The 24,519-nt window shown below is 37.3% G+C and overlaps 1 protein-coding gene across 2 annotated transcripts in view; it reads left to right on the top strand.

Moving 5' to 3' along the window:
- The window catches only part of PARVA (parvin alpha), a 172,482-nt gene that overhangs the window by 122,624 nt on the left and 25,339 nt on the right, over window positions 1–24,519 (top strand). For both annotated transcript variants that reach the window (XM_004751997.3, XM_013055840.2), the window contains exon 5: window positions 19,232–19,372. In XM_004751997.3, the coding sequence (XP_004752054.2) occupies window positions 19,232–19,372 (141 nt within the window). The remainder of the gene's footprint in view (window positions 1–19,231; window positions 19,373–24,519) is intronic.

Genomic DNA, 24,519 nt, shown 5'->3' with positions numbered 1-24,519 from the left:
TTATCAGAGAGAGGGCGAGAGAGCAAGCACAGACAGACAGAATGGCAGGCAGAGGCAGAGGGAGAAGCAGGCTCCCTGCCGAGCAAGGAGCCCGATGTGGGACTCGATCCCAGGACGCTGGGATCATGACCTGAGCCGAAGGCAGCTGCTTAACCAACTGAGCCACCCAGGCATCCCAAAAAATTTTCCTTTAAAATCAGGAACGAAACAAGGATATCCACTCTTGCCACTCTAGAAGTGGGAGTTTTAGACAGTGCAATCAGAGAAGAAATAGAAAAGGCATCCAAATTTGTAAGACGTAAGAATATCACTATTTGTAAATGACATGATATTATACTTGGAAAATCCTAAAGAGTTCACCAGAAAAACTACTCGAAAAAATTAATTCCATAGAGTATCAGGATACAAAACCAATATACAGAAATCTCTTGTGTTTGTATACACTAATAACAAAGTCTCAGAAAAAGAAATTAAGCAAACAACTCCATTTTCAATTGCACCAAACAAATGGAAAGATATTTCACACTCATGGACTGGAAAAGTTAAAATTGTTAAAATGCCCATATCACCCAGGGCAATCTACATATTCAGTGCGATCCCTATCAAAATACCAACAATATTTTTCACAAAACTATAAGAAGAAAATCCTAAAATGTGTGTGGAACCACAAAAGACCCCAAATTGCCAAAGTAATCTTTAGAAGAATAAAGCTAAAGGTATCACAGTCCCAGATGTCAAAATATACTAAAAAGCTGTAGTAATCAAAACATACTTGCATTGATCTATGTGGCTATTTTTGTGCCAATACAACAGATTAGGACGTGCAGAAATAAGCCCACACTTATCTGGTCAATCTATGACAAAGGAGGCAAGAATATACAATGGGGAGAAGACAGTCTTTTCAATAAATGGTGCTGGGGAAACTGGAGAGCTACACGAAAAAGAATGAAACTGGACCACTTTCTAACATCAAACACAAAAATAAATTCAAAATGGGTTAAAGCCTTAAACATGAAACCTTAAACCATGAAACTCCTCTAAGAAAATGTAGACAGTAGGAGGCTGAAAAGATGGTGGTGGAGTAAGAGGACCCTAAGTTCACCTCATCCTGTGGATACAACTAGAAAACACTCCCATTAGCAAAAATAACCAAGAAGAGGACCTGAAGACTGGCAAAAGGAACTCCACTAAAAGTAGAGAAGAAGCCACATCGAAGAAGATAGGACAAGCAGACACAGCCTGGGAGTGAAAAAGACTGTGGCTGTTGGCAATTGGGAGAGAGCCATGGGCGTGAAAAAACAGACTATCACACTGAGGAGCCCGTATAGGGAACACGAATCCTCATATTTGGCGTTGAAGGCAAAAGGGGCCAAATCTCATAAGTTTTTACAACTAGTGGGACTTAAAGCCTGAAATTAAAAAAAAAAAAAAAAATCAGTAAGGTCTGTTCCAGGAGAGTGGGGAGAGCGTTAGGAAGCGGAGTGCCAGCCCATGAAGAGACAGCAGGACAAATAACCCATGGAGATACTGCACTTTGAAAAACCCCTGTGGCACGCAGGAGGGAAGGTTCTTTACTCATCTCAGAGCATGGTCTAGAGAGTCAGGGATCATAGGAAGACCCCTCCAGGAACAAAAGAGCTGGCTGCCACCACTTACTTCCCCTGTCCCCCTGCATAAACACACAGCACAGCACCTACACTCACCACCTAACTTGCTTAACCAAGTCCCTGCCCCCTTCCCCCTCCACATTTCAGTAGATCCACCCTTCCCAGTCACGCTTGCCTCAGTACTGGTCCTGCAGGTCCTCTCGCAAGAAAACTGGTACAAACTCTGCCGATACCACCTCTCCTGACCCACATTTTTCAGGGCTGAGTACCAGTGGTGGCAGGTCTTATTTCAAAAGCAGACCACATTGTTAAATGTGCCCCATCTGACTGGGAACCAAAAACTGCCCACAACAGGCAAAATGAGCCTCTGCAGAAGACAAGACTGAAGGAAAAAAACAAAAAACAAAACAAAAACAGAGGACACACCAGAAAGGCATGCACAACACGCATAGGAGACATTTCCTGAAGCACCAAGTTTTAGGGAACAGAGGACTACACTGCAGGGCACTATAGGACTTTATCTTCATAAGGCCATTACCTTCAAGAGCAGGAGATTTAGCTGACTTTCCTAACACAGAGAAACAGAATTAGACAAAATGAGGAAACAGAGGAATATGCCCCAAGGGAAAAAATAGGACAAAACCATAGTAGGAGACTAAAGTAGATACAAGTATTATGCCTGATAGAGAATTTAAACTAGTGATCATAAAGATACTCACTAGACTTGAGAAAAGAGTGGAGGATGTAAGTGAGACCATTAATAAAGAGACCAAAAAAACACAAACAGATGAAGAACAGAATAAATGAAATTTAAAATTCTCTTGGTGGAATAAAGAGTAGCAGGCTAGAGGAAGTAGAGAAATTAATAACCTGGAAGACAGTATAATGGAAACTAATCAAGTTGAGCTAGTGAGAGGAAAAAAATATGCAAAATGAGACTGGATTTAGGGAACCCAATGACTGCAAGTATAATAAAAGTCACATTATAGGTATTGAAGAAGAAGAAGAGAGAAAAGGAGACAGAAAATTTATTTGAAGAAATAATAGCTGAAAACTCCCCTGATCTGGGGAGGAAAACAGATATCCAAATCCAGGAGGCACAGAGGTCCCCCAACAAAATCAACCCAAGGAGGTCCACACCAAGACACATAGCAATTAAAACGCAAAAAAATAGTGATAAAAAAATACTGAAGTAGCAAAAAGAAAGTCTGTTACATACAAAGGAAACCCCATAAAGCTATCAGCAGATTTTTTAGCAGGAGAGATAAAGAGCTTTCCAGACAAAACTAAAAGAATTCAAGAGCACTAAACCAGCCCTACAAGAAATGTTAAAGTGACTCTTTGCATGGAAAGGAAAATATAAGTAAGAGTAAGAAAAGTAGAAAGCACAAAAGCAGTAAAAATAGGTGTATCTGTAAAAACCAGTCAAAGGATTCACAAGGGGATGTAAAATATGACACTATATATGTAAAATGTGAGGGGGAAAGGAGTAAAGAATGGGTTCAAACTTAAGCAAGCATCAATTTAATATAAACTGATATATGCAGAACATGTTATATATAACCCTGATGGTAACCACAAATCAAAAAACTAGTACTGGATATGCAAAGAATAAAGAAAAAGGAATCCAAGTATGTCACCAAAGAAAGACAATAAACCATGAAAGAAAGAAAGAGAAGAAAAGATCAAAGAAAAATAATAAGAAGAAACACCACAAAATAATAAAATGGCAATAAAAACTATCTATCAATGATTACTTTGAATGTAAATAGACTGAATGTTCCAATCAAAAGATGTACGGTGATGGAGTGAATTAAAAAATGAAACCCATTGGGATGCCTGGGTGGCTCAATTAGTTAAGCTGCTGCCTTCGGCTCAGGTTATGATCCCAGAGTCCTGGGATCGAGGCCCCCCTCAGACTTCTTGCTCAGCGGGGAGCCTGCTTCTCTCTTGGCCTCTGCCTGCCACTCTGCCTGCTTGTGCTCTTTCTCTCTCTCTCTCTCTCTCTGACAAATAAATAAAATCTTTAAAAAATGAAACCCATTATTTATAAATCTTGGAACACTACATCAAAAAGTAATGATGAATGGTGACTAACATAACACACACACACAAAAAAAATATAAAAATAAAAAATGAAACCCATTTATATGCTGCCTACAAGAGACTCATTTCAGACCCTGAAACATCTGCAGATTGAAAGTGAGGGGTTGAAGAAACATTTATCGTGCAAATGGATGTCAACAGAAAGCCAGGGATCGATACCCGTAATGGACAAAATAGACTGTAAAACAAAGATTATAACAGATAAAGACGCTATATAATAAGACAACCCAAGAAGATATAAAAATTGTAAATATTTATGCATCCAACATGGGAGCACCCAAATACATAAAACAGTTAATGATGAACATAAAGGAAGTAATCAGTAGTAATACAATATAGTTGGGGACTGTAACATCCCACTTACATCAACAGACAGATCATCCAAACAGTAAATCAATAAGGTAACTGGCTTCAAGTGACTCACTGGAGTAGATGGATTTAAGCAATATATTCAGACCATTCCATCCTAAAAGAGCAGAATATACATTCTTTTCAAGTATACATGAAACATTCTCCAAAATAAATCATATATTAGGCCACAAAACAAGTCTCAACAAATTCAAGAAGATTGAAAGAGTGCAAATACATGGAGGTTAAATAACATGTTGCCCAACAATGAATGGACCAACCAAGAAATCAAGAAGAAATTTAAAAATCACATGGAAAAATTAAAATGAAAACACAAAGGTACAAAATCTTTCAGACACAACAAAAATGGTTCTAAGAGGGCAATTTATAGCAATATAGGCCTACCTCAAAAGCATGAAAATAAATAACCTAAGGTTACACCTAAGGGACCTAGAAAAAAGAAGAACAAACAAAATCCAAAATAATGAATACTAAAGCAGAGATAAATGGTACAGAAACTAAAAACGAACAGCAAACAAACAAACAAAACATGATAGAACAGATGAATGAAACCAGGAGCTGATATTTTTGAAAAGATGAACAAAATTAATAAACCTCTAGCCAGACTCATCAAAAAAGAGAGACAGGGAGAGGGAGAAAGAACTAAAACAAAAACATAAATGAAAGAGGAGAAATAACAATAGACACCATAGAAATACAAAGGACTGTAAGAGAATATTATGAAAACTTATGCTAACAAATTGGACAATCTAGAAGAAATGGATAAATTCCTGGAAACATTTAACCTATCATATCTGAAGCAGAAAGAAATAGAAAATTTGAACAGACTTATTACTAGCAACAAATTTGAATCAGCAATCAAAAAACTTCCAACAGGGCACCTCTCTGCTCAGCAGGAAGCCTGCTTCCTCCTCTCTCTCTCTGCCTGCCTCTCTGCCTACTTGTGATCTCTGTCTGTAATAAATAAATAAAATGATAAATAAATAAAGTGATCTCTGTCTGTAAATAAATAAATAAAATCTTAAAAGAAAAAAAAAAAAAAAAACTTCCAACAAACCAAAGTCCGGGACTGGACAGCTTTATAGGCAAATTCTACCAAACATTTAAAGAAGAGCTAACACCTATTCTTCTCAAACTATTCTAAAAAATAAAAGACGACGGAAAATTTCCAAATTCATTCTATGAGGCTAGCATTACCCTGATACCAAAACCAGATAGCAACACCACAGAAAAAGAGAACTGCAGGCCAATATCTCTGATGAACATAGGTGCACAACAAAATACTGAATCCAACAATACATGAAAAAAATGATTTACCACAACCAAGTGGGATTTATTCCTGGGATGCAAGGGTGGTTCAATATTTGCAAATCAGTGTGATACACTGCCATCAATAAGAGAAAGGATAAAAACCATATGATCATTTCAATAAATGCAGAAAAAGCGTTTGACTAAAGTACAATATATATTCATGATAAAAACCCTCAACAGAGTAGGTCTAGAGAGAACATACCTCAACATAATAAAAGGCCTTATATGAAAATCTCACAACAAATATTATACTCAGTGGAGAAAAACAGCTTTTTCCCTAAGGTCAGGAACAAGACAAGGATGTTTACTCTCACCACTTTTATTCAATATAGTACTGGAGTCCTAGCCACAACAGTCAGATAACAAAAGGAAATAAAATGTATCCAAATTGGTAAGGAAGAAGTAAAACCTCCACTATTTGCAGATGACATGATACTATATGGAAACACCCCCAACAACAACCCAAAAACTACTTGAAGCTGATCAATGAGTTCAATAAATTCACAGGATACAGAATCAATATACAGAAATCTCTTGCATTTCTATACACTAATAATGAAGTAGTAGAAAGAGAAATTAAGAAAGTAATCCCATTTACAATTGTACCATACAGAATAAAATACCTAGGAATAAATTTAGCCAAAGAAATGAAAGACCTGTTCTTTGAAAACCATAATACATTGGTAAAAGAAATTGAATACAACACAAAGAAATGGAAAAATATCCCATGCTCATATGTTGGAAGAACAACTAATTATTAAAATATCTAGACTGCCTAAAGCAATCTATGGACTTAATACAATCCCTATGAAAATATCCACAACATTTTTCACAGAACTAGGACAAACAATCCTAAAATGTGTATGGAACCACAGAAGACCCCAAATAGCTCAAGCAATCTTGTAAAAGAAGAACAAAACTAGAGGTATCACAATTCCAGACTTCAAGTTATATTACAAAGCTGTAATAATCAAAATAGTATGGTACTGGCACAAAAATAAGCACATAGATAAATGGAACAGAATAGAATGCCCAGAAATGAACCCACAAATATATGGTCAGTTAGTCTTCAGCAAAGCAGGTGAGAATATCTAATGGGAAAAAGTCTGTTCAATAAACAGTGTTGGTGACAGCAACATGCAAAAGAATGAAACTGGATGACTTTCTTATACTATACACAAAAATAAACTCAAAATGAAGCAAAGACCTAAATAGGAGACCTGAAAACATAAAAATCCTAGATGAGAGCACAGGCAGTAACTTCTCTGACACTGCCATAACAGCTCTTTTCTAGATACATCTCCTGAGGCAAGGGAAACAAAAAAATAAACTATTGGTTCTACATCAAAATAAAAATCTTCTGCACATAAAAGGAAACAATGAAGAAAATTCAGAGGCAGCCTAGGGAATAGGAGAACATATTTGCAAATGATGTGTCTAATAAAGGGTTAGTATCCAAAATATATAAATATATATATAATATATAAAGAATTCAGCAACTTAATACCCCAAACCAAATAATCTAATTAAAAAATGGCAGAAGACATGAATAGACATTTCTTCATAGAAGACGTACAGATGGACAACAGACACATGAAAACATACTTATTATCATATCATCAGGGAAATGCAAATCAAATTGACAATGAGATACTGCCTCACACCTGTCAGAATGGCTAAAATAAACAACTCAAGAAACAACAAGTGTTGGAGAAGACAGGGGAAATAGAAACCCTTGTGCATTCTTGGTGGGAATGCAAACTGGTACGTCCAATGTGAAAAGCAATATGGAGGATCCTCAAAAACTTAAAAATAGAAATGCCCTATTATTCAATAATTCCAATAATTCCAATGATTCAATATTTACCCAAAGAAAATGTAAACACTAATTTGAAAAGATATATGCACACCTATGTTTACTGCAAGTTTACTTACAATAGCTAAGTTATGGAAAGAACTTAAGTGTCTATCAATGGATAAGAAGATAAAGAAAATGTGATATACATACACACACACACACACACACAACAGAGTATTATTCAGCTATAAAGAATGTGATCTTGCCATTTGGGACAACATAGATGGACCTAAAGAGTACTATCCTAAGTGAAATAAGTCAGAGAAAGACAAATACCATATAATTTCACTTATATGTGGAATCTAAAAAATAAAACAAAAACACAGAATGACACACACACAGAACTGATGGTTGCCAAAGGGGAGGGGGCTTGGGGAATGGGAAAAATAGTTGAAGGGGATTAAGAGGTACAAACTTCCAGTTATAAAATACATAATCATGAGGTTGAATGGTACAGCATGCGGAACATAGTCAATAATATTGGGGTAACTTTATATAGTGACCAATGATAGATACACATCATGGTGAGCTTTTAATAATCTAAATAATTATTTGAATCACTACATTGTTCATTGAGCCTAATATGTCAACTGTACTCCAATTAAAAATAAAAATAATTAAAATAAAAATTAAAGTTTGCTATATTGTCAAAAAACCCACCAAGATTAATATGTAGTTAAAAGTTATTCCAGATTATTAATGCTTCCCAAGGTAGAAGAAAACATATGTCCTTTCAGAGGAATGAACTTTAAACCCAGGTCACAAAGAGCTCCCAGAGAAAAAATTCCAAAAAAGCTAAAAGTCAGAAATGAAACACATACGAAGCAAGCCACTTTGCACAAAGATCAACAGAATAATAAACTGTAAATTCATCTGACAAATGCTATATGTTAGCTACTACTGATCAGTCCAGGAATATAAAATATATTTAAATATGTTAAAACAAAAATTTTACAAGGCTATTGAAAGGATGATTTTTTAAAAGTAGCTATCAAGGGGCACCTGGGTGGTGTAGCCAGCAAAGTATCAGCTCAGGTCATGATCTCAGGATCATGAGGTCAAATCTTGAGTTGGGTTCTGTGTTCAGCATGGAGTCTGCTTAAGACTCTCTCTCCCTCTCCCTCCACCCCTCCTCCATTCTCACTTGCTCTCTAAAATAAATAAAATAAAAGATAAATCTAATTAATATAAAATATAAATATAAATAAATAATAGTATTAATAAATTATATATAATATATTAAAATAAAATAATAAAAATAAATTAAATAAAATCTAAATCTTATAAATATAAATAAATATAAAATATATAAAATAAAATAAAGTCTAAAATAAGTAAATCTTTTTTTAAAAACTAGCTATCAAAATTGGACAAGTCAATGTGAAAGAGAACCAAACAGACCTTCTAGATATGAAAACAAAAAAGTAGTCATTAGAAAATGCAATGGATTAGACATAGCTAAAGGAAGAATTTGTGAACTGGAAGTTGGCACTGAAGAAATTACCCAGAAGGCAATTTAGAGAGAAAAGAGTGCCTAAAATAAAAAAGAGAATTAAAAGACAGAGATTTTCTAAGAAAATTGATGAATACTATGAATACTATGAATTTTCAGATTAAGGAAGTTCATAGACTCCCAAAGAGGATAAATAAAAGAAATCTATACCTGCACACTTTATAATGAAACCTTTGTAAAGAATACTGAAAATAAAGAAATGATTAAAAGCAGAGAGAAAAGATAGATTACCTATAAAATAACAACAGAGTGAAAGCCATCTTTCTTCAGGAACAACAATAGCCAAAACATATTAAAATGAAATTTTCAAAATTCAGAAAAAAATGCCAAGTTATAAGTTACCCAGAAAAAAAGCTATTTTTTAAAGATGAGACTGAACTATAGAAAACAGACTGAGGGTGGCTGGAGGGGAGGCAAGTGTGGGATGAGGTAACTGGGTGATGGGCATTAAGAAGGGCACTTGATATAGTGAGCACTGGGTGTTCTGTGAAACTGATGCATCACTAAATTCTATCTCTGAAACTAATAATATACTATATGTTAATTGAATTTAATTCTAAAAATTTTTTAAATGAGAAAATGAAGACATTTTAAGCAAACATAAATTAAGAGGGTTTACTTCCAAAAGACCCTCACTGAAAGGTATCTCTAAAGGATATATTCCAGAGCAAGAAAAATGAACCCAAAATAAAGATCTGAAATGTAACAAAAAATGATGAGCAAAGGTCACATGGTAGGTAAAATAAAGAGCTCAGAAATAAAACCATGCCTATGTAGTCAATTAAGGTGTGACAAAGGAGGCAAGACTATACAATGGGGAAAAGATGGTCTCATCAACAAATGGTGTTGGAGAAATTGGACAGCAACATGCAAAAGAATGAGCTGAACCCTTTCTTACACTACATGCAAAAATAAACTCAAAATATATTAAAGGCCTAAATGTAAGACCTGAAACCATAAAAATCTTAAAAGAGAACTTAAGCAGTAATTTCTTTGACATTGTCCATAGCAACATTTTTCTAGATATATTTCTTAAGATATGGGGAATAAAAATAAACTAGGGCAACTACATCAAAACAAAAAGCGTATGCACAGTGAAGAAAAAAAACAAAAGTCCAAAAAAGCAACCTACTGAAAGGAGAAAGATATTTGAAAATGACATATCTCACAAGGGATTAATATACACAATATGTAAAGAACTTATACAACTTAACACCAAGAAAATCAAATAATCCAATTAAAAATAGGCAGAGGACCTGAATAGAACATTTTTCCAAAGATGACATATAGACAGTCTGCAGATACATGAGAAAATGTTCAACATCGGTAATCATTAGGGAAATGTAAATCAAAACCACAATGAGGTATCACTTTAAACCAGTTAGAATGGCTAAAATCAAAGAGACCAGAAATAGCAAGTGTTAGTGAGCATACAAAGGAAGGGGAACCCTTGTGTATTGGTGGGAATGTAAATTGGTGCAGCCACTGTGGAAAACAGTATGGAGTTTCCTCAAAAAAATTAAAAATAGGAATACCCTACCATCCAATAATTCTACTACTACATATTTATCCAAAGAAAACAAAAATACTAATTTGAAGATCTATGTACCCCAGTGTTTTTTGCAGCATTATTTATAATAGCCAAGATATGGAACCCAAGTGCCCATTGATAGATGAATGCATAAAGAAGTTGTGTGTATATATGTATATATAGTGGAATATTAGCCATGAAAAAAGGTTGAGATCTTGCAATTTGTGACAGCATGGTTGGTCCCAGAGGGTATTAGGCTAAGTGCAATAAGTTGGACTGAGAAAGCCAAATATCATACGATTTCACTTATGTGGAATGTAAAAAAACATAACAAATGAATAAACAAAAAGCAGAATCATATCCATAAATGGAAAACAAACTCATGCTTGCCAGAAGGAAGGGGTAGATGATAGGCAAAAATGGACAAAGGGGAATGGGAAATACAGGTTTCCAATACGGAATGAGTAAATCATGGGAATAAAATATATAGTAAAGGAAATATAGTTGGTGATATTGTAATAGTGCTGAATGGTGACAGATGGTAGCTACACTTGTGGAGAGTGTAGCATAATATACAGAGATGTTGAGTCACTGTTTTGTACATCTGAAACTAATGTAACATTGTGTGAACTCTACTCAAAAAAATTTTTTAATAAAATGAAATAAAAACCTATATCTACAATAAAAAATATCACCATGGTGGGTAGATGAAAGCAATAATTAAATGAATATAAACAATCAAAATGATGTCTAATTTGTTGATTTTTAAAATTAAGATAAAATACCAATAATAGCATTTAGGTCAGGAAGAGTATGACTAGAGTCAAAGTATCTCAAGCCCTGTATTATTTAGTACACAGGCTAAGTGCAATAAGTCAGATTGAGAAAGCCTGTATTATTTCTATTAAATTAAATACACATGATAAATTTTGGGGGGTGGCCACTAAAATAATAAAACAGAATGTAAACCTCCCTACTAGCAATGGGGAAAAAATGAAATGAGAAAATAGAAACCTTACTCCAAGAGAAAGCAAGGATGGAAGGGTGGATAAAAAAACCAGAAAAGCAGAATAATAGAAAGTTAAAAGTAAATTGGTAGAAGTGAATCCAGGTATATTGACGAACCCTTTCAATATAAATTGACTTTATCCATTTGAAAGACAGAGATTGTCAGACTAGGTAGCCCAACATTTTTTTACAGGCTGTTTACAAGAGACATTCTTAATTTATGAGGACAAAGAATGGTTTAAAGAGTGGAAATAATTAGGGGTACCTGGGTGGCTCAGTAGGTTAAGCACCTGACTCTTCATCTTAGCTCAGGTCTTGATCTCAGGGTGGTAAGTTCAAACCCTGCATTAGGGTGGTTTAAAGAGTGGAAATAATTGCATAGACTAGACTAATACTAATTAAAAGAAAGCTGGGGTAACTATTTTAACATCTGACAAAAGAGATTTTAGGGCAAAAAGAATTACTGTAGAAAGTCTCTACATATTGAGGAGAATAAAGCTACTAAGAAAATACAGACACTTTAAACCTAAAATACAGACACTTTAAACCTATTTTTTTGTGCATCACTGTATAAAAATGACAATCAGAATTATAGGGACATCATAAATTGCCATCACAGTGTTAGATTTTTAACATATACCTATTAATAAACACATTAAGAAAGAAGTTCATAAGGAGAGAGATTTGGAGAATACAATTAACCAGCCATACCAAAACTGTAGTATTCTTTCTTTCAGAAAACCGCATATGGAACACTTACAGAGTTTGAAAAGTGTGTCTCAACATATTATTATACAGACCAAATTCTCTGGCCATGATACAATTAAAAAAAAATTTCTAACAAAGCCTCTCTGTATATTTGGAAAATACAAATGTAATAACTCAGGAATCACTCATATTGGAAAGAGAATTTTATGTACTCTGATTCTCTGAAGAATAGTTACATTAATATAGTATGTTATATATAGTAACTCTGTTTCTTAGAACATCTCAGTTTTTCTACCATTCAGAGTAATTGAGTTTATTCTGCCCTGTATTGATACTTCAGAACTTTTAAATACTATTTCATTGTTTTCTAAAAATAATTTCTCCAAAAGCATACTGGGATGCTAAATTCAAAAACAAGTGAAAGATTCACAAAATAATCCTGAGAAAATTTTCTAAATAACATCCTACTTCAAAGTCATGCCTATTACTTTACAACAAGTTAAACTAATGATGAACAATTTGCAGAACTATAGAAACATGAAAGAAACAATTTCATGGGAAAATAAAATTTCAGCAATAGAAAATTGTCATGTAGCAAGCTGAAATTAGCCTAATAAAGAGCAAAAGAGAAAAACCAGGAGTCTTGAGAAAGAAATTATCTATAAATACTTAGCAACAATGAGTGCAATTACTATTTAACGATAAGGATATTTGAGTGGATCTGTTAAATTTTGGGGGTTGAGTATTTTAAAAATAAAGTAGGGGGTAGAAATAGTGGAAGAGGTTCTCAAATCTTTTATTTTAAAATGTCATGAAATTGAAATAAATGATATAAGCTTACAACATCGAGATAACTATGTTTTATCTTATTTCCATATGCAGAGAATGCTAAAAACTCAAACAATAATAGAACTAATAAGGAGATTTGGTAAGATGACTCTAAGAAGAAGATCTGTAAGCCAACAGCTTTTCTTTTAACTAGCAATAATCAGCTAGTAACATACACACATGCCCACCCACACATGCATTTATTAAAACTTTAATACAAATGAGAAAAAAGTGGCTTATAAACTGACTATGTATCTGCAGAGGAATGGTTGAATAAGTTATGTCCCATAATAATTAGGTAGATTTTTTAAATGAGTTTTATCAATATGTACTGACATAGAAAGATACTCGTATGTTTGAATGAGACATGTATCATATAGAGACATGTTTCAAAACTAAAAAGATAATAGAAAAGATCAGTGAAACTAAGAGCTGTTTATTTTTTTTTTAAGATGTTATTTATTTATTTGACAGAGACAGAGATCACAAGTTGGCAGAGAGGCAGGCAGAGAGAGAGGAGGAAACAGACTCCCTGCCAAGCAGAGAGCCTGATGCGAGGCTCGATCCCAGGACCTTGAGATCATGACCTGAGCTGAAGGCAGAGGCTTAACCCACTGAGCCACCCAGGTGCCCCAGAGCTGGTTTTTTTTTTTTAAAGAGATAAACAGAACTGACAAACATTTAGCCAGACTCACAGAGAGAGGCTACAAAATCAGAAATGAAAGAGGTGATATTACAGTTGATACTACAGAAATACAAAGGATCATAAGAAACTACTGTGAATAATTATACACCAACAATTGTTCGACCTAGAAGAAATTGATAAATTCCTAGAAATATTCAACTCACCAAGACTAAATCATGAAGAAATAGAAAATCTGAACAAATTGATTATTAATAAGGAAACTGAATCAGTAATTAAAAAGTCCCCAACGAACAAAAATCCAGGACCAGATGGCTTCACTGGTGAATTCTATCAAACATTTAAAAAAAATTAATACCAATGCTTCTCAAACTCTTCCCAAAAATAGAAGAGGAGGGAACACTTCCAGACTGATTTTACAAAACCAGTGTTACCCCAATGCTAAAACCAGACAAGGACACCATAAGAAAATGGCAACAATATCCTAATGAACATAGATTTAAAACTCCTCAACAAAATATTAACAAAGTGAATTCAACAATACATTAAAGGGATCATACACATGATCAAGTGGGATTTATTCCAAGGATGCAAGAACAGTTTCATATCCACAAATCAATCTGTGTGATATGCCACATTAACAAAATGAAGGATAAAAATCATGTGACCATCTCAACAGATGTAGAAAAAGCATTTGACAAAATTCTACATCCATTAATGATAAAAATTCTCAACAGAGTGGGTACAGCGAGAATGTATCTCTATATAATAAAGGCTCTATATGACAAGTCTGCATACCCAATGGTGAGAAGCTGGAAGCTTTTTCTCAAAGATAAGGAACAAGACAAGGATGCTCACCCTAGACACTTTTATGCAACATAGTATTGGAATTCCTAGCCAGAACAGTCAGACAAGAAAAATAAATAAAAGGAATCCAGTTTGGCAAGGAAGAAGTAAAGCTATCACTATTTGCAAATGACATGATAATGTATAGAGAAAATCCCAAAGATTCCACCAAAAAATCTTCTAGAACTAGCAAACAAATTCAGTAAAGTTCCAGGATACAAAATCAATACATAAAAATTTGTTGCATTTCTATATACCAAGAAACTGTCATAAAGAAATTAAGAAAACAATCTCCTGTACAATCACATCAAAAAAGAGTAAAATACCAGGGAATAAACTTAACCAAGGAGGTGAAAGACATTTGCACTTAAAACTGTAAGACATTCCTAAAAGAAACTGAAGATCACAAATGGAAGGATATTCTGTGTTCATGGATTAGAAGAATTAATATTGTTAAAATGTCTGTACTACCCAAAGCAATCTACAGATTCAATCCTATCCCTATTGAGATTCCAATGGTAGTTTTCACAGAAAACTGAAATAAGTCATGGGAATAAACGACACAGCATAAAGAATATAGTCAATGATTTTGTAATGGAGATGTAGCAAGACAAATGGTAGCCACATTTGTAGTGAACATAACATAGTAAACTTGTTGAATCACTATTTTTTAGGTATTTTATTTATTTGTTTATTTATTTATTTATTTATTTGACAGAGAGAGAGAGAGAGAGTGCACAAGCGGGGGAGTGGCAGGTAGAGGGAGAGGGAGAAGCAGGCTCTCTGCAGAGCAGGGGAGCCCAATGTGGAACTCTATTCCAGAACCCTGGGATAATGACCTGAGCTGAAGGAGGTTGCTTAACCAGCTGAGCTGCCCAAGCATCCCTGAATCACTCTTTTGTACACCTGAAACTATTATAACATTTTGTGTCAATTATATGCAAATGAAAATAAATAGATAGATAGAAATAAAGATACATTGTCCAGAAAAAAAAATAGAACAAAGGATCCTAAAATTTGTAGGGAACCACAGAAGACCTCTAATAGCCAAAACAATCTTGACAAAGAAGAATAAGATGGAGGCACCACGCTCCCTGATTTCAAACGGTATTACAAAGCTCCAGTGGTCAAAACAGTATGGTATTGGCATAAAAACAGACACGTACATTAATGGAACAGAATAGAGAGCCACACAGGCACATATATGGCTGCACATATATGGCCAATTAATTTATGACAAAGGAGCCAAGAATATATGGTTTCTTCAATAAATGGTATTGGGAAAACTGGACAGCCACATGCAAAAGACTGAAAATGGACCACCGTCTTACAACATACACAAACACTAACTCAGAATGGGTCTTTAAGCTTGAACATAGACCTGAAACCAGAAAACTCCCCAGAGAAAACATAGGCAGTCATCTCCTTGACATTTGTCTCAGTGGTCATTTTTTTGGATTTGACACAAAAAACATAAACAAAAATAAGTGGGACCACATCAAAATCAAAAGCTTCTGCACAGCAAAGGAAACCATCCACACAATGAAAAGGCAACCTACCAAAGTGTGTTGGGGGGGCGGTATTTGCTAGGGTTTAATATCCAAATTTTAAAGAACTCATGGAACTGAACAGAAAAAAAAAGGGGGGGTGGGGGGGAGACATTCGAAATTAACAATGCACAGAAGATCTAAACAGACACTTTTCCCAAGAAGACACTCAGATGGCTAACAGACACATGAAAAGGTGCACAACATCAGTAATCATCGGAGAAAGGCAACCCAAAACCACAATAATACCTAACATGAGTCAGAAGAGCTAGTAACAGAATGGCTAGTACCAGAATGACAAGAAATAATAAATATTGACAAGGATGTGAAGAAAAGGGAAAATTCATGCACTGTTGCTAAGAATGTAAACTGGTGCAGCCACTGTGGAAAACGATATGGGGGTTCTTTAAAAAATTAAAAATGAATTGGGGTGCCTGTGTGGCTCAGTGGATTAAAGCCTCTGCCTTTGGCTTAGGTCGTGATCCCAAGGTCCTGGGATCGAGCCCCACATCAGGCTCTCTGCTCAGTGGGGAGCCTGCTTCCAACTCTCTCTCTCTGCCTGCCTCTCTGCCTGCTTGTGATCTCTGTCAAGTAAATAAATAAAATCTTTTAAAAAAATAAAAAATGAAAATACCATATGGTTCACTGATTCCACTTTTGGTTATTTGTCTAAAGAAGAAAATGAAAATGCTAATTGAAAGATATGTGCATCCCTATGTTCACTGGAGCATTATTTACAAGAGCCAAGATATGAAAACAACCTAAGTGTCTATCAATGGATGAATGGATAAAGAAGACACGGTGTATGTATATTTATACAGTGGAGTATTATTTGGTCATAAAAAAGAGTGAAATCTTGCTATTTACAATAAAGTAGATGGACTTTGAGAACACTATGCTAAGTAAAATACTATATGATCTTACTTATATGTTGAATTTTTATTTTTTTAAAAAAGCTCATAGATAAAGAGAACAGTGGTGGTTGCCAGAAGTAAGGGGTTGGGGTGGACAGAGTAGGTAAAGGTGGTCAAAAGGTACCCAAAAAATGAATTATATCCATATATGTTGACCTAGATACTCATAATAAATGTTTGAATGAATAAAAAAGTAGCAGAAAAATATATACACTGTAATCTCACTTTCATTAAAAGAGAATGAGAGAGAACTCTGTGTGTGTGAACATGAAAAGATATACCTAAAACTATTAATAAAGTTTACTTCAAGATATTCTAGCTACTCAAATCCACATTATACCAATATTAGTGCCTAAAATAAAATACCTGACAAAAATTAGAAGCAAAAAACCCAAAGCATAACTAAAGTAGAAAAAAAAGTAAAGCAGAATTACGTTTTCTCCAAAATTAGTAATGCAAAAGAAATAAGCAAACCATAAAAAGTCTCGTTCTGAATAATGCCAGATGTTAAAAATCAAACTTTTCTTAATTTTAAGAAGATCATAATGTTACTATTGTGACAAAAATAACAGCAAAACCAGAAAAAACGAGTATTCTAGCAGGTAATGTCTAAAATCCAATTTTTTAAAAAAAATGAGAACAGAATGGACAACAGTGCAAAAAAAAAAGTTAGTGAGCTAGAAAACAGACTCAGAGACCTAAGAAGTCCAATGCCAACAGAAGGTTATAAATATGAAAAATCACAGGCCACGATGTACCACGACATGGCCAGCTGGAGAGTGGTTCTGACGCTGCCACTCCTAGCCTCACCCACCCCCCAACCCCAAGTGCTCTCCCAAGACACTCATCACTATCCTAACCTGGTGATCTTTTCTTCTTAGACAAGAGAAGGTTTCAGAAGGTTCCTTAACCTAGTACTTTGGACAGCCTCTACCAAACTACCAAAATTGTGATTGCAACATAAAATACAAACAACTTGTCCTTTCTTCAGTAGGAGAGGATCCAAGATAAGAGTTCACAGCCTAAAAATAGAAAAGGCACACATGGTCTCTTCGCATTTGAACAATCAAGAGGAAGACATTTAAATATAGGCTTATTACATCCCTGGCATTTAGAAGTAAAGAATGATGGCCATAAGCAACGCAAGAGAAGAGAAGGAGAACACTCAGGCCTCCAAAAATGAGAAGAGCTTGAGCCCATTCTATCCAGGTGCACAAAAGAATTCTTAAATCCACAAAAACTGTGGAAATTCTCCAGTGGACAATCTCATCTTCAAAGAATTACCCGAGGGATATTTGATCTGGATGAGCTACAACTACTGAAAAATAAAAGATATTATATAAGCAATGGGGGGAACCATTGGCATAAAGTTTAATTCTTTTATAGGGTAGTACTTAAAAACAAAGGAAAAAGACATTTTAAACCTATTTCAGAGTGTCAGTTCTATCAGTCCTGAAGGAGTTGTGGAGAGATTAGGTGAATCCAACAGCAGTTAATACTTCCCGTTTGGAAATCCAAAATTTGTCTTAATGTATAAAAATTCAGACCAATGAAATGATTAGAATGTTTTGTCTGTAAGTATTAAGGGGTTATGCCATTGTATTCAAGAACAATTGATTTTAAAATATACCATTTTACAAGTACCACTCAAAAAAAGAAAAATCATTTAAATTGCTATTACCCAAAGTTTTCTTTTTCCTTAGAATTTTTATTTCCTACTTTTGGAAAGTGTTCTTCTAGGCTGATCGAGACAAGATAGTGGCCACACTGTGAAGAGCTAGGACACAAGGTGCCCAACATGAAGCAGTGAGAGCTCCTGTCTTCCACCTGGCGGACCACAACCGTAGAATGCCATTAATTTGAAGAAGCTCTGATTTCATAACAGAGCATGTTAAAATGGGGGGGGGGGAGTATGCTTTAGAATTTATGAAATAGGACACATCAAATAAGTTACATTCCAGGTGGGTTTATACGGAAAAAGGTGCTTAGAACAGATAAATGTGATTCAGCATGACACATACCTATACGCACAGGACAGAAATGTGCAAAAGGCCCAGGGGAGGCACACAAGGCTATCTAGTTGGGGCCCTGAGTACGCTTGGAGAAGGCAGCGTTGAAAAGAGGGAAGAATCCAGAGTGGTGGAGAAGGGTTCAATTATGACAGGCTGGGTTACATGCCCCACTTCTGTGCTCCCGGGAGCCTATCATGTGGGGATTCAAGAGAGTGGTAAGCTCTCACCATGCTGGTGTCACCAGTGCCACCATTGGCTGAGGGGAGGGCAGTATCCCTCACATAACGGATGTTCCGTATACACTGGTGGAGCGAGCAGAGGTGCGAGCGCAGGTGTACATGGAAGGGAATGAATGAGCGAGCTAACGCGTGAGTTGGGGTGGTCTGTGGCTGGAGGTAACGGCTGCTCTCTCTCCCCCTTGTCACCCTAGAGAAGCTTGAGAGCGAGAAGCTGAATGTTGCCGAAGTCACCCAGTCGGAGATAGCTCAGAAGCAAAAGCTGCAGACTGTCCTGGAGAAGATCAACGAAACCCTGAAACTTCCTCCCAGGAGCATCAAGTGGAACGTGGACTGTGAGTTTCATAAAGAAGGATGGGGGGCGCCTGGGTGGCTCAGTGGGTTAAGCCGCTGCCTTCGGCTCGGGTCATGATCTCAGGGTCCTAGGATCGAGTCCCGCATCGGGCTCTCTGCTCAGCAGGAGCCTGCTTCCTCCTCTCTCTCTCTCTGCCTGCCTCTCTGCCTACTCGTGATCTCTCTCTGTTAAATAAATAAATAAATAAAATCTTAAAAAAAAAAAAAAAGAAAAAGAAAAGAAGGATGGGGCTGTGGTGCCCACCCCTCGGTTTCCCTGAGAGGCCATCCGGGGACCTGGCAGGCCTGCGGTGGGGGGTGCGAACCCATTTAACATTGAGCCAGACATGCCCTTCCTCAGAGAACTTCTCCTCTGCACTGCCGGGAAAAGAACCAAGTCCGGTGTGCGCTTCTGTGAAAGGCTGTTTGTAGCAAGCTCTTGGGAGACAGGGAGGAGGCTGTGACTCTTCCTGACTGAGCTCCCCCTGAGCCCCAGCACAACCTTTCGAGAAAGCTGTGTCTCTAACTCATAGAGCGGGGAGGAGGTGAGGATCCCTACTTCTTGACCCCGGTGGGGTGGGGAGGACTTGACTCTGTTCTTAAGCCCATGACCTTCCTCTCAGCCCTCTATTTTCCAGAAGGGTCAACGATCTGGCTGAGATCACAGGCCCTGGAACAGGATTTTCAAATTCAGGCTGCACAGTCAGTGTAGCCCCAGGACCTGGGAAAATGTGAACGGCCTATTCTTTTCTTAAGGGCCCGCCAGTCTGCTACGGATACTATGAGTCCGTAACAGAATCAGCGTTACATCGGCAAATCTGGTGAACCCAGTAGCAATAACAGCTTTCTCGGAGGGAGTCCAGAGTTGTTTTCTTCTTTGCAATAGATGAAAAGAAGAATTCAGATTAATAAAATCATCTAGATGGTGTCCTCTGCTGTTAAGTATCAAGGAGTTAAATACTAGACCTTGCTGTATCCAGTTTATAAAAACTTAGAATGGACACCTGCCCTCCCCAGCAAGAGCAGAAAACAAAACAAAGCATGCCTTTCTAACTTGGGAGAGAAAAGGAAATCTTTACCCCTCAACTTAGAGACCCAGTAACTGCCAGACACAACCTCTTCAGCAAGTTTCTAGCATCTGACATTGGAGGGGAGATGCCGCGTGTCTCCTGCTGTGTAATTACATCTTGGCGCACACAGCACACGCTGCTTGGAGTGGGGCATCCGCTGCCTGACGAACACCCAGGAGCAGGAGGAGAGGCCAAGTGCTGGGCCCTGGATGCTGCCCCAGGGTCTGCTAATAGTGTTGGGAGTACGGGGGGAGAGGAAGAGCCCTTGATTACGTGTGTAGGATCTGCAGCTACATTTTGGAACTCCAGAACCGTCACAAGCGTTAAAAGTCTTCCAATGAAGAGCCCCACTTCCTTTCATCTCATTCTACTTCCTGCTCCCTAAATATGGACCATCTCCACGTACCCCTCCAAAAAAAAACAAAACACCTCTTAACTTGCCAGGGTATCCAGCTTGGGAAAGACAGAAGAATGGGGTTTTTTGTTTGTTTTTGTCTTAAAGATGTATCTATGGGCACCTGGGTGGCTCAGTCGGTTAAGCATCTGCCTTTGGCTCAGGTCATGATCCCAGGGTCCTGGGATCCAGCCCCACATCAGGCTCCTGGGTCAGTGGGGAGTCTGCTTCTCCCTCTGCCCCTCCCCCCCAACAAGTGTTCTTTCTCACTCTGCTGTCTCTCAGATAAATAAATCTTTATCATAAATTTTTAAATCTTCATAATAAATAAAGATTTATTTATTTGAGAGAGAGAGAGAGCGAGCAAGCACACGCATGAGTAGGGGGAGAGGCAGAGGGAGAGAATTTCCAGCTGACTCAGCGCTGAGCACAGAGCCAAACCCGGGGCTCAATCTCGTAATCCTGAGATCACGACCTTGCTGAAACCAAGAACTGGACACTTAACCGACTGAGCCACCCAGGTGCCCCAGAAGACTACTGTGTTCAGTAGCTTTTAATGATTTGTTTCGTTCACATTTACCTTCATTTCTTGCAGGGAGATGTGTGTGAGTACAATAGTCCCCTGTATTACCATTCTCATCTAGCTATTTCCATTTTTTTTGCCCACTACTGTCCATATCATGCCTATTGTTCCTTGATGAAGTCATATACAGTCTGGTATGTTGCTTTCTCTTAATATTAGATCGTATTTCCTATATTCCCGTGGGGTCTTTGTACTTCCTTTTGCTTCTGTTTCATGGGGTAGATAATCCCATAGTAAGTTTAAACCCTATGTTGACGTTGATCCTATCAAGACATTTGCTGGCCTATGGCTCCTATCAGATAAGGCCAAGTCAAATGTCTTAAGTTGGGTCTCTTTTTGCGTCTCTCAAATTATTCCTGTCAGATAGATTTCCAAAAGGGAGCTGAATTACTAGGTCAGAGAGATAATTATCTCAGTGGCCAGCTCCCTGTGATGCCCGGGAGCAGCACTGGCTTCTTCCCTAAGGAATGTGCTGGGCCCCACTCCGAGAGGGGAGTTCCATCCCTCCTGTTTTCCTCTCTGGCTGTTTGACATTGTATCGCCTTCCCCATCAGGATAAAGGTGGCAGGGATAGCTGTGAGTTACCAAGGCATTTCATCTAGGGCTTTAGGAAACTCTTCCTTTTCTGTTTTCTTCACAACAATTTTTGTTATTAAAAACTTACAAAGATAAAAGACATTTAAATATAAACATCTAACCTATTTATGGTGCTTTCTGTATGCTTTATACTGTTCTAAGCAGTTTACATCTTTTGATTCTTGTAATCCTCGCTCATCTCAGATAAGAATTCTATTATGCCCATTTTACAGGTGGGAAAATAGAGTCAGAGAGAAGTTAAGAAACAATTTTTGTAAGCTTTATGAGGTCAGGGATTTTTGTCTTTTCACTACTGAGTCCCCAAAATCTAGAAGAGTGACTGGTGATTACTAAGCACAGTAATATTTGCTAAAGGAATATCATCGTCCAAGGTCACACGAGTGGTAAGTGGCGGAGCCGGAAATGAGAGCCAGAGAGTCTAGCACCTGTGCACTAAGCCTGTACATGCTGTTCCTCTAAGCCGCCCACCCAGAGATAGGGACCCGGTAGTGTGCTCCATCAAGTCTTACACAGTGGCGTAAGAAAGAGGAAAATAAATGTGTGTATACTTCTGTAAATAGAGTTTATTTTTATAAAGATGAGCTCAGTCTGTATATGTTTAGAAGATGTAGATCTTGACAAATCTTTAAATATTCTGTCACTTTTAACATTATGTAACAGGATATTATATGGTTATATCATAAGCAATTTAATTAATGATGGATTTTGAGATTTTTTTTTCCACCCTTATAAACATAGCCTGATGAGTTCTCTCTGCTCCTAGCCACAATTACTTCTTTTTTTTTTTTTTTTTAAAGATTTTATTTATTTATTTGACAGAGAGAGATGACAAGCAGGCAGAGAGACAGGCAGAGAGAGAGGAGGAAGCAGGCCCCCTGCTGAGCAAAGAGCCCGATGCGGGGCTTGATCCCAGGACCCTGAGATCATGACCTGAGCTGAAGGCAGCGGCTTAACCCACTGAGCCACCCAGGCGCCCCGCCACAATTACTTCTTTAGGCTAAAAGCTAGGAATGGTATTTTAGGGCCAAAGTATATGTACATTTCTAAGGTCATAATATGTATTGTCAAATTGCCTCCTGAAAAATGGCACGGGTTTATATTTCCGCCACAGCTCCTATTTGAAGGACTGTTTCTAACTTGGCAGCTTCTTGGAAATTTTTCAGCTCTTGTTACAGTGGCTGAGTGCCCAGTTTATACAGCAGAACCTTGGCCCTGCTCTAAATCTGTACATTGCCTTCCTGACTTGAGTGCCAGATCACGGTGGCTCTAGATTCTGTCTAGTGTCAGGGAGAGACCAGGAGACACGCTCAGAGGTGGCAATGAAGCGGGCACCCAAATATGCAAAGGTTGTTAGGATTTGTCTTAATGGAAAAAGATGACATATCTTTGGCCTAAAGAAAACTTTGAAATAGGAAACTACCATGTTTTCATTTTTTTAATATTCCTTTCTAAGTCTTGGCCACAAGCATGCGTGTGTATGTGTGTGCATACGTGTGTGTATGTGTTTAAATCTGTATATCCATAAGTGTGTCTATTTCCATTGTTTCTATTGTTCCTGTTTAACATTACATTATTAATATTTATAGTTACATTGTTTAAACAGTGATCTTCAGCGCATGGAAACTATTCCATTGTGTGGATATACCATAATTTGTTAAAGCAGTGATTATTAAACCATGCTTGGCCCAACCTCATGATCTGCCAGGAGGAACTCAGGCATCAGTGAGGAGAGAGCCAGCCGTGGGTGGGCTGCAGTTAGGACTTGGGGACGGGAGCACTTGTACTTTTTTTTTCTCATCTGTTTTGCCTAATGGCTTTTAAACAAAGGGTTTCTCTGCTTAATAAAAAAAAAAAAAATTGTTTTTTGAAAACCACTGGTCTAAACTATCCTCTGGTTATTATACATGGTGTTTTCCAGAATTCTTTAATGATGATATATTACATAATAATTAACCTATCTGCACATGTAGTGTGTGTGTAGGGGGTGGGGGGAGAAAGAGGCAGAGAGAAACTATAATTACTTCTTTTGAAAAAACTCCTCGGGGGACAGAACCCTCATCAGAGGAGACTGACATCTGTATGGTACTTATGAAACAGCTCTGTGTTGCTTAGTGAGATGGTCAAGATGAAGTACAGGCCACCCGTGTGTAAGAGCCAGCTTTTCGACCACACCTCCTCTAGCAGAGTTAGCCAATGTCCTTACAGCCCTCTGTGACGGGCCAGGGATATGGCAGTTCTGATCAGACAGGCAAACCCGGTGATGCCTCACTCCGGCAGCAAGCCCGCCTTGGCAGTAGGTCACTCCCATGCCGGGAGCCTTTTTTTGAGGCTGTCACTGTGGGTGAAATTGTGGTCGATGCCCAAAAGCCCAGAACTGAAAAATGTCTTCTGGGGGGCTGAGTTAGGAGCAGATCGTCTGCTGTGTGTGGGTGTGGGGCTGCTGCTCTCAGTGGAGAGCCTTCTTTGAAACAGCAGTGATAACAAGCAACACTAATGAGTGCCCAA

The sequence above is a fragment of the Mustela putorius genome, unplaced genomic scaffold, assembly GCF_011764305.1.
Source record: "Mustela putorius furo isolate JIRA1106 unplaced genomic scaffold, ASM1176430v1.1 tig00003859_pilon_pilon_pilon, whole genome shotgun sequence".
Lineage (NCBI taxonomy): Eukaryota > Metazoa > Chordata > Mammalia > Carnivora > Mustelidae > Mustela > Mustela putorius.
The sequence above is the reverse complement of the archived record's forward strand: the minus strand, read 5'-3'. Positions and strand labels throughout refer to the sequence as shown.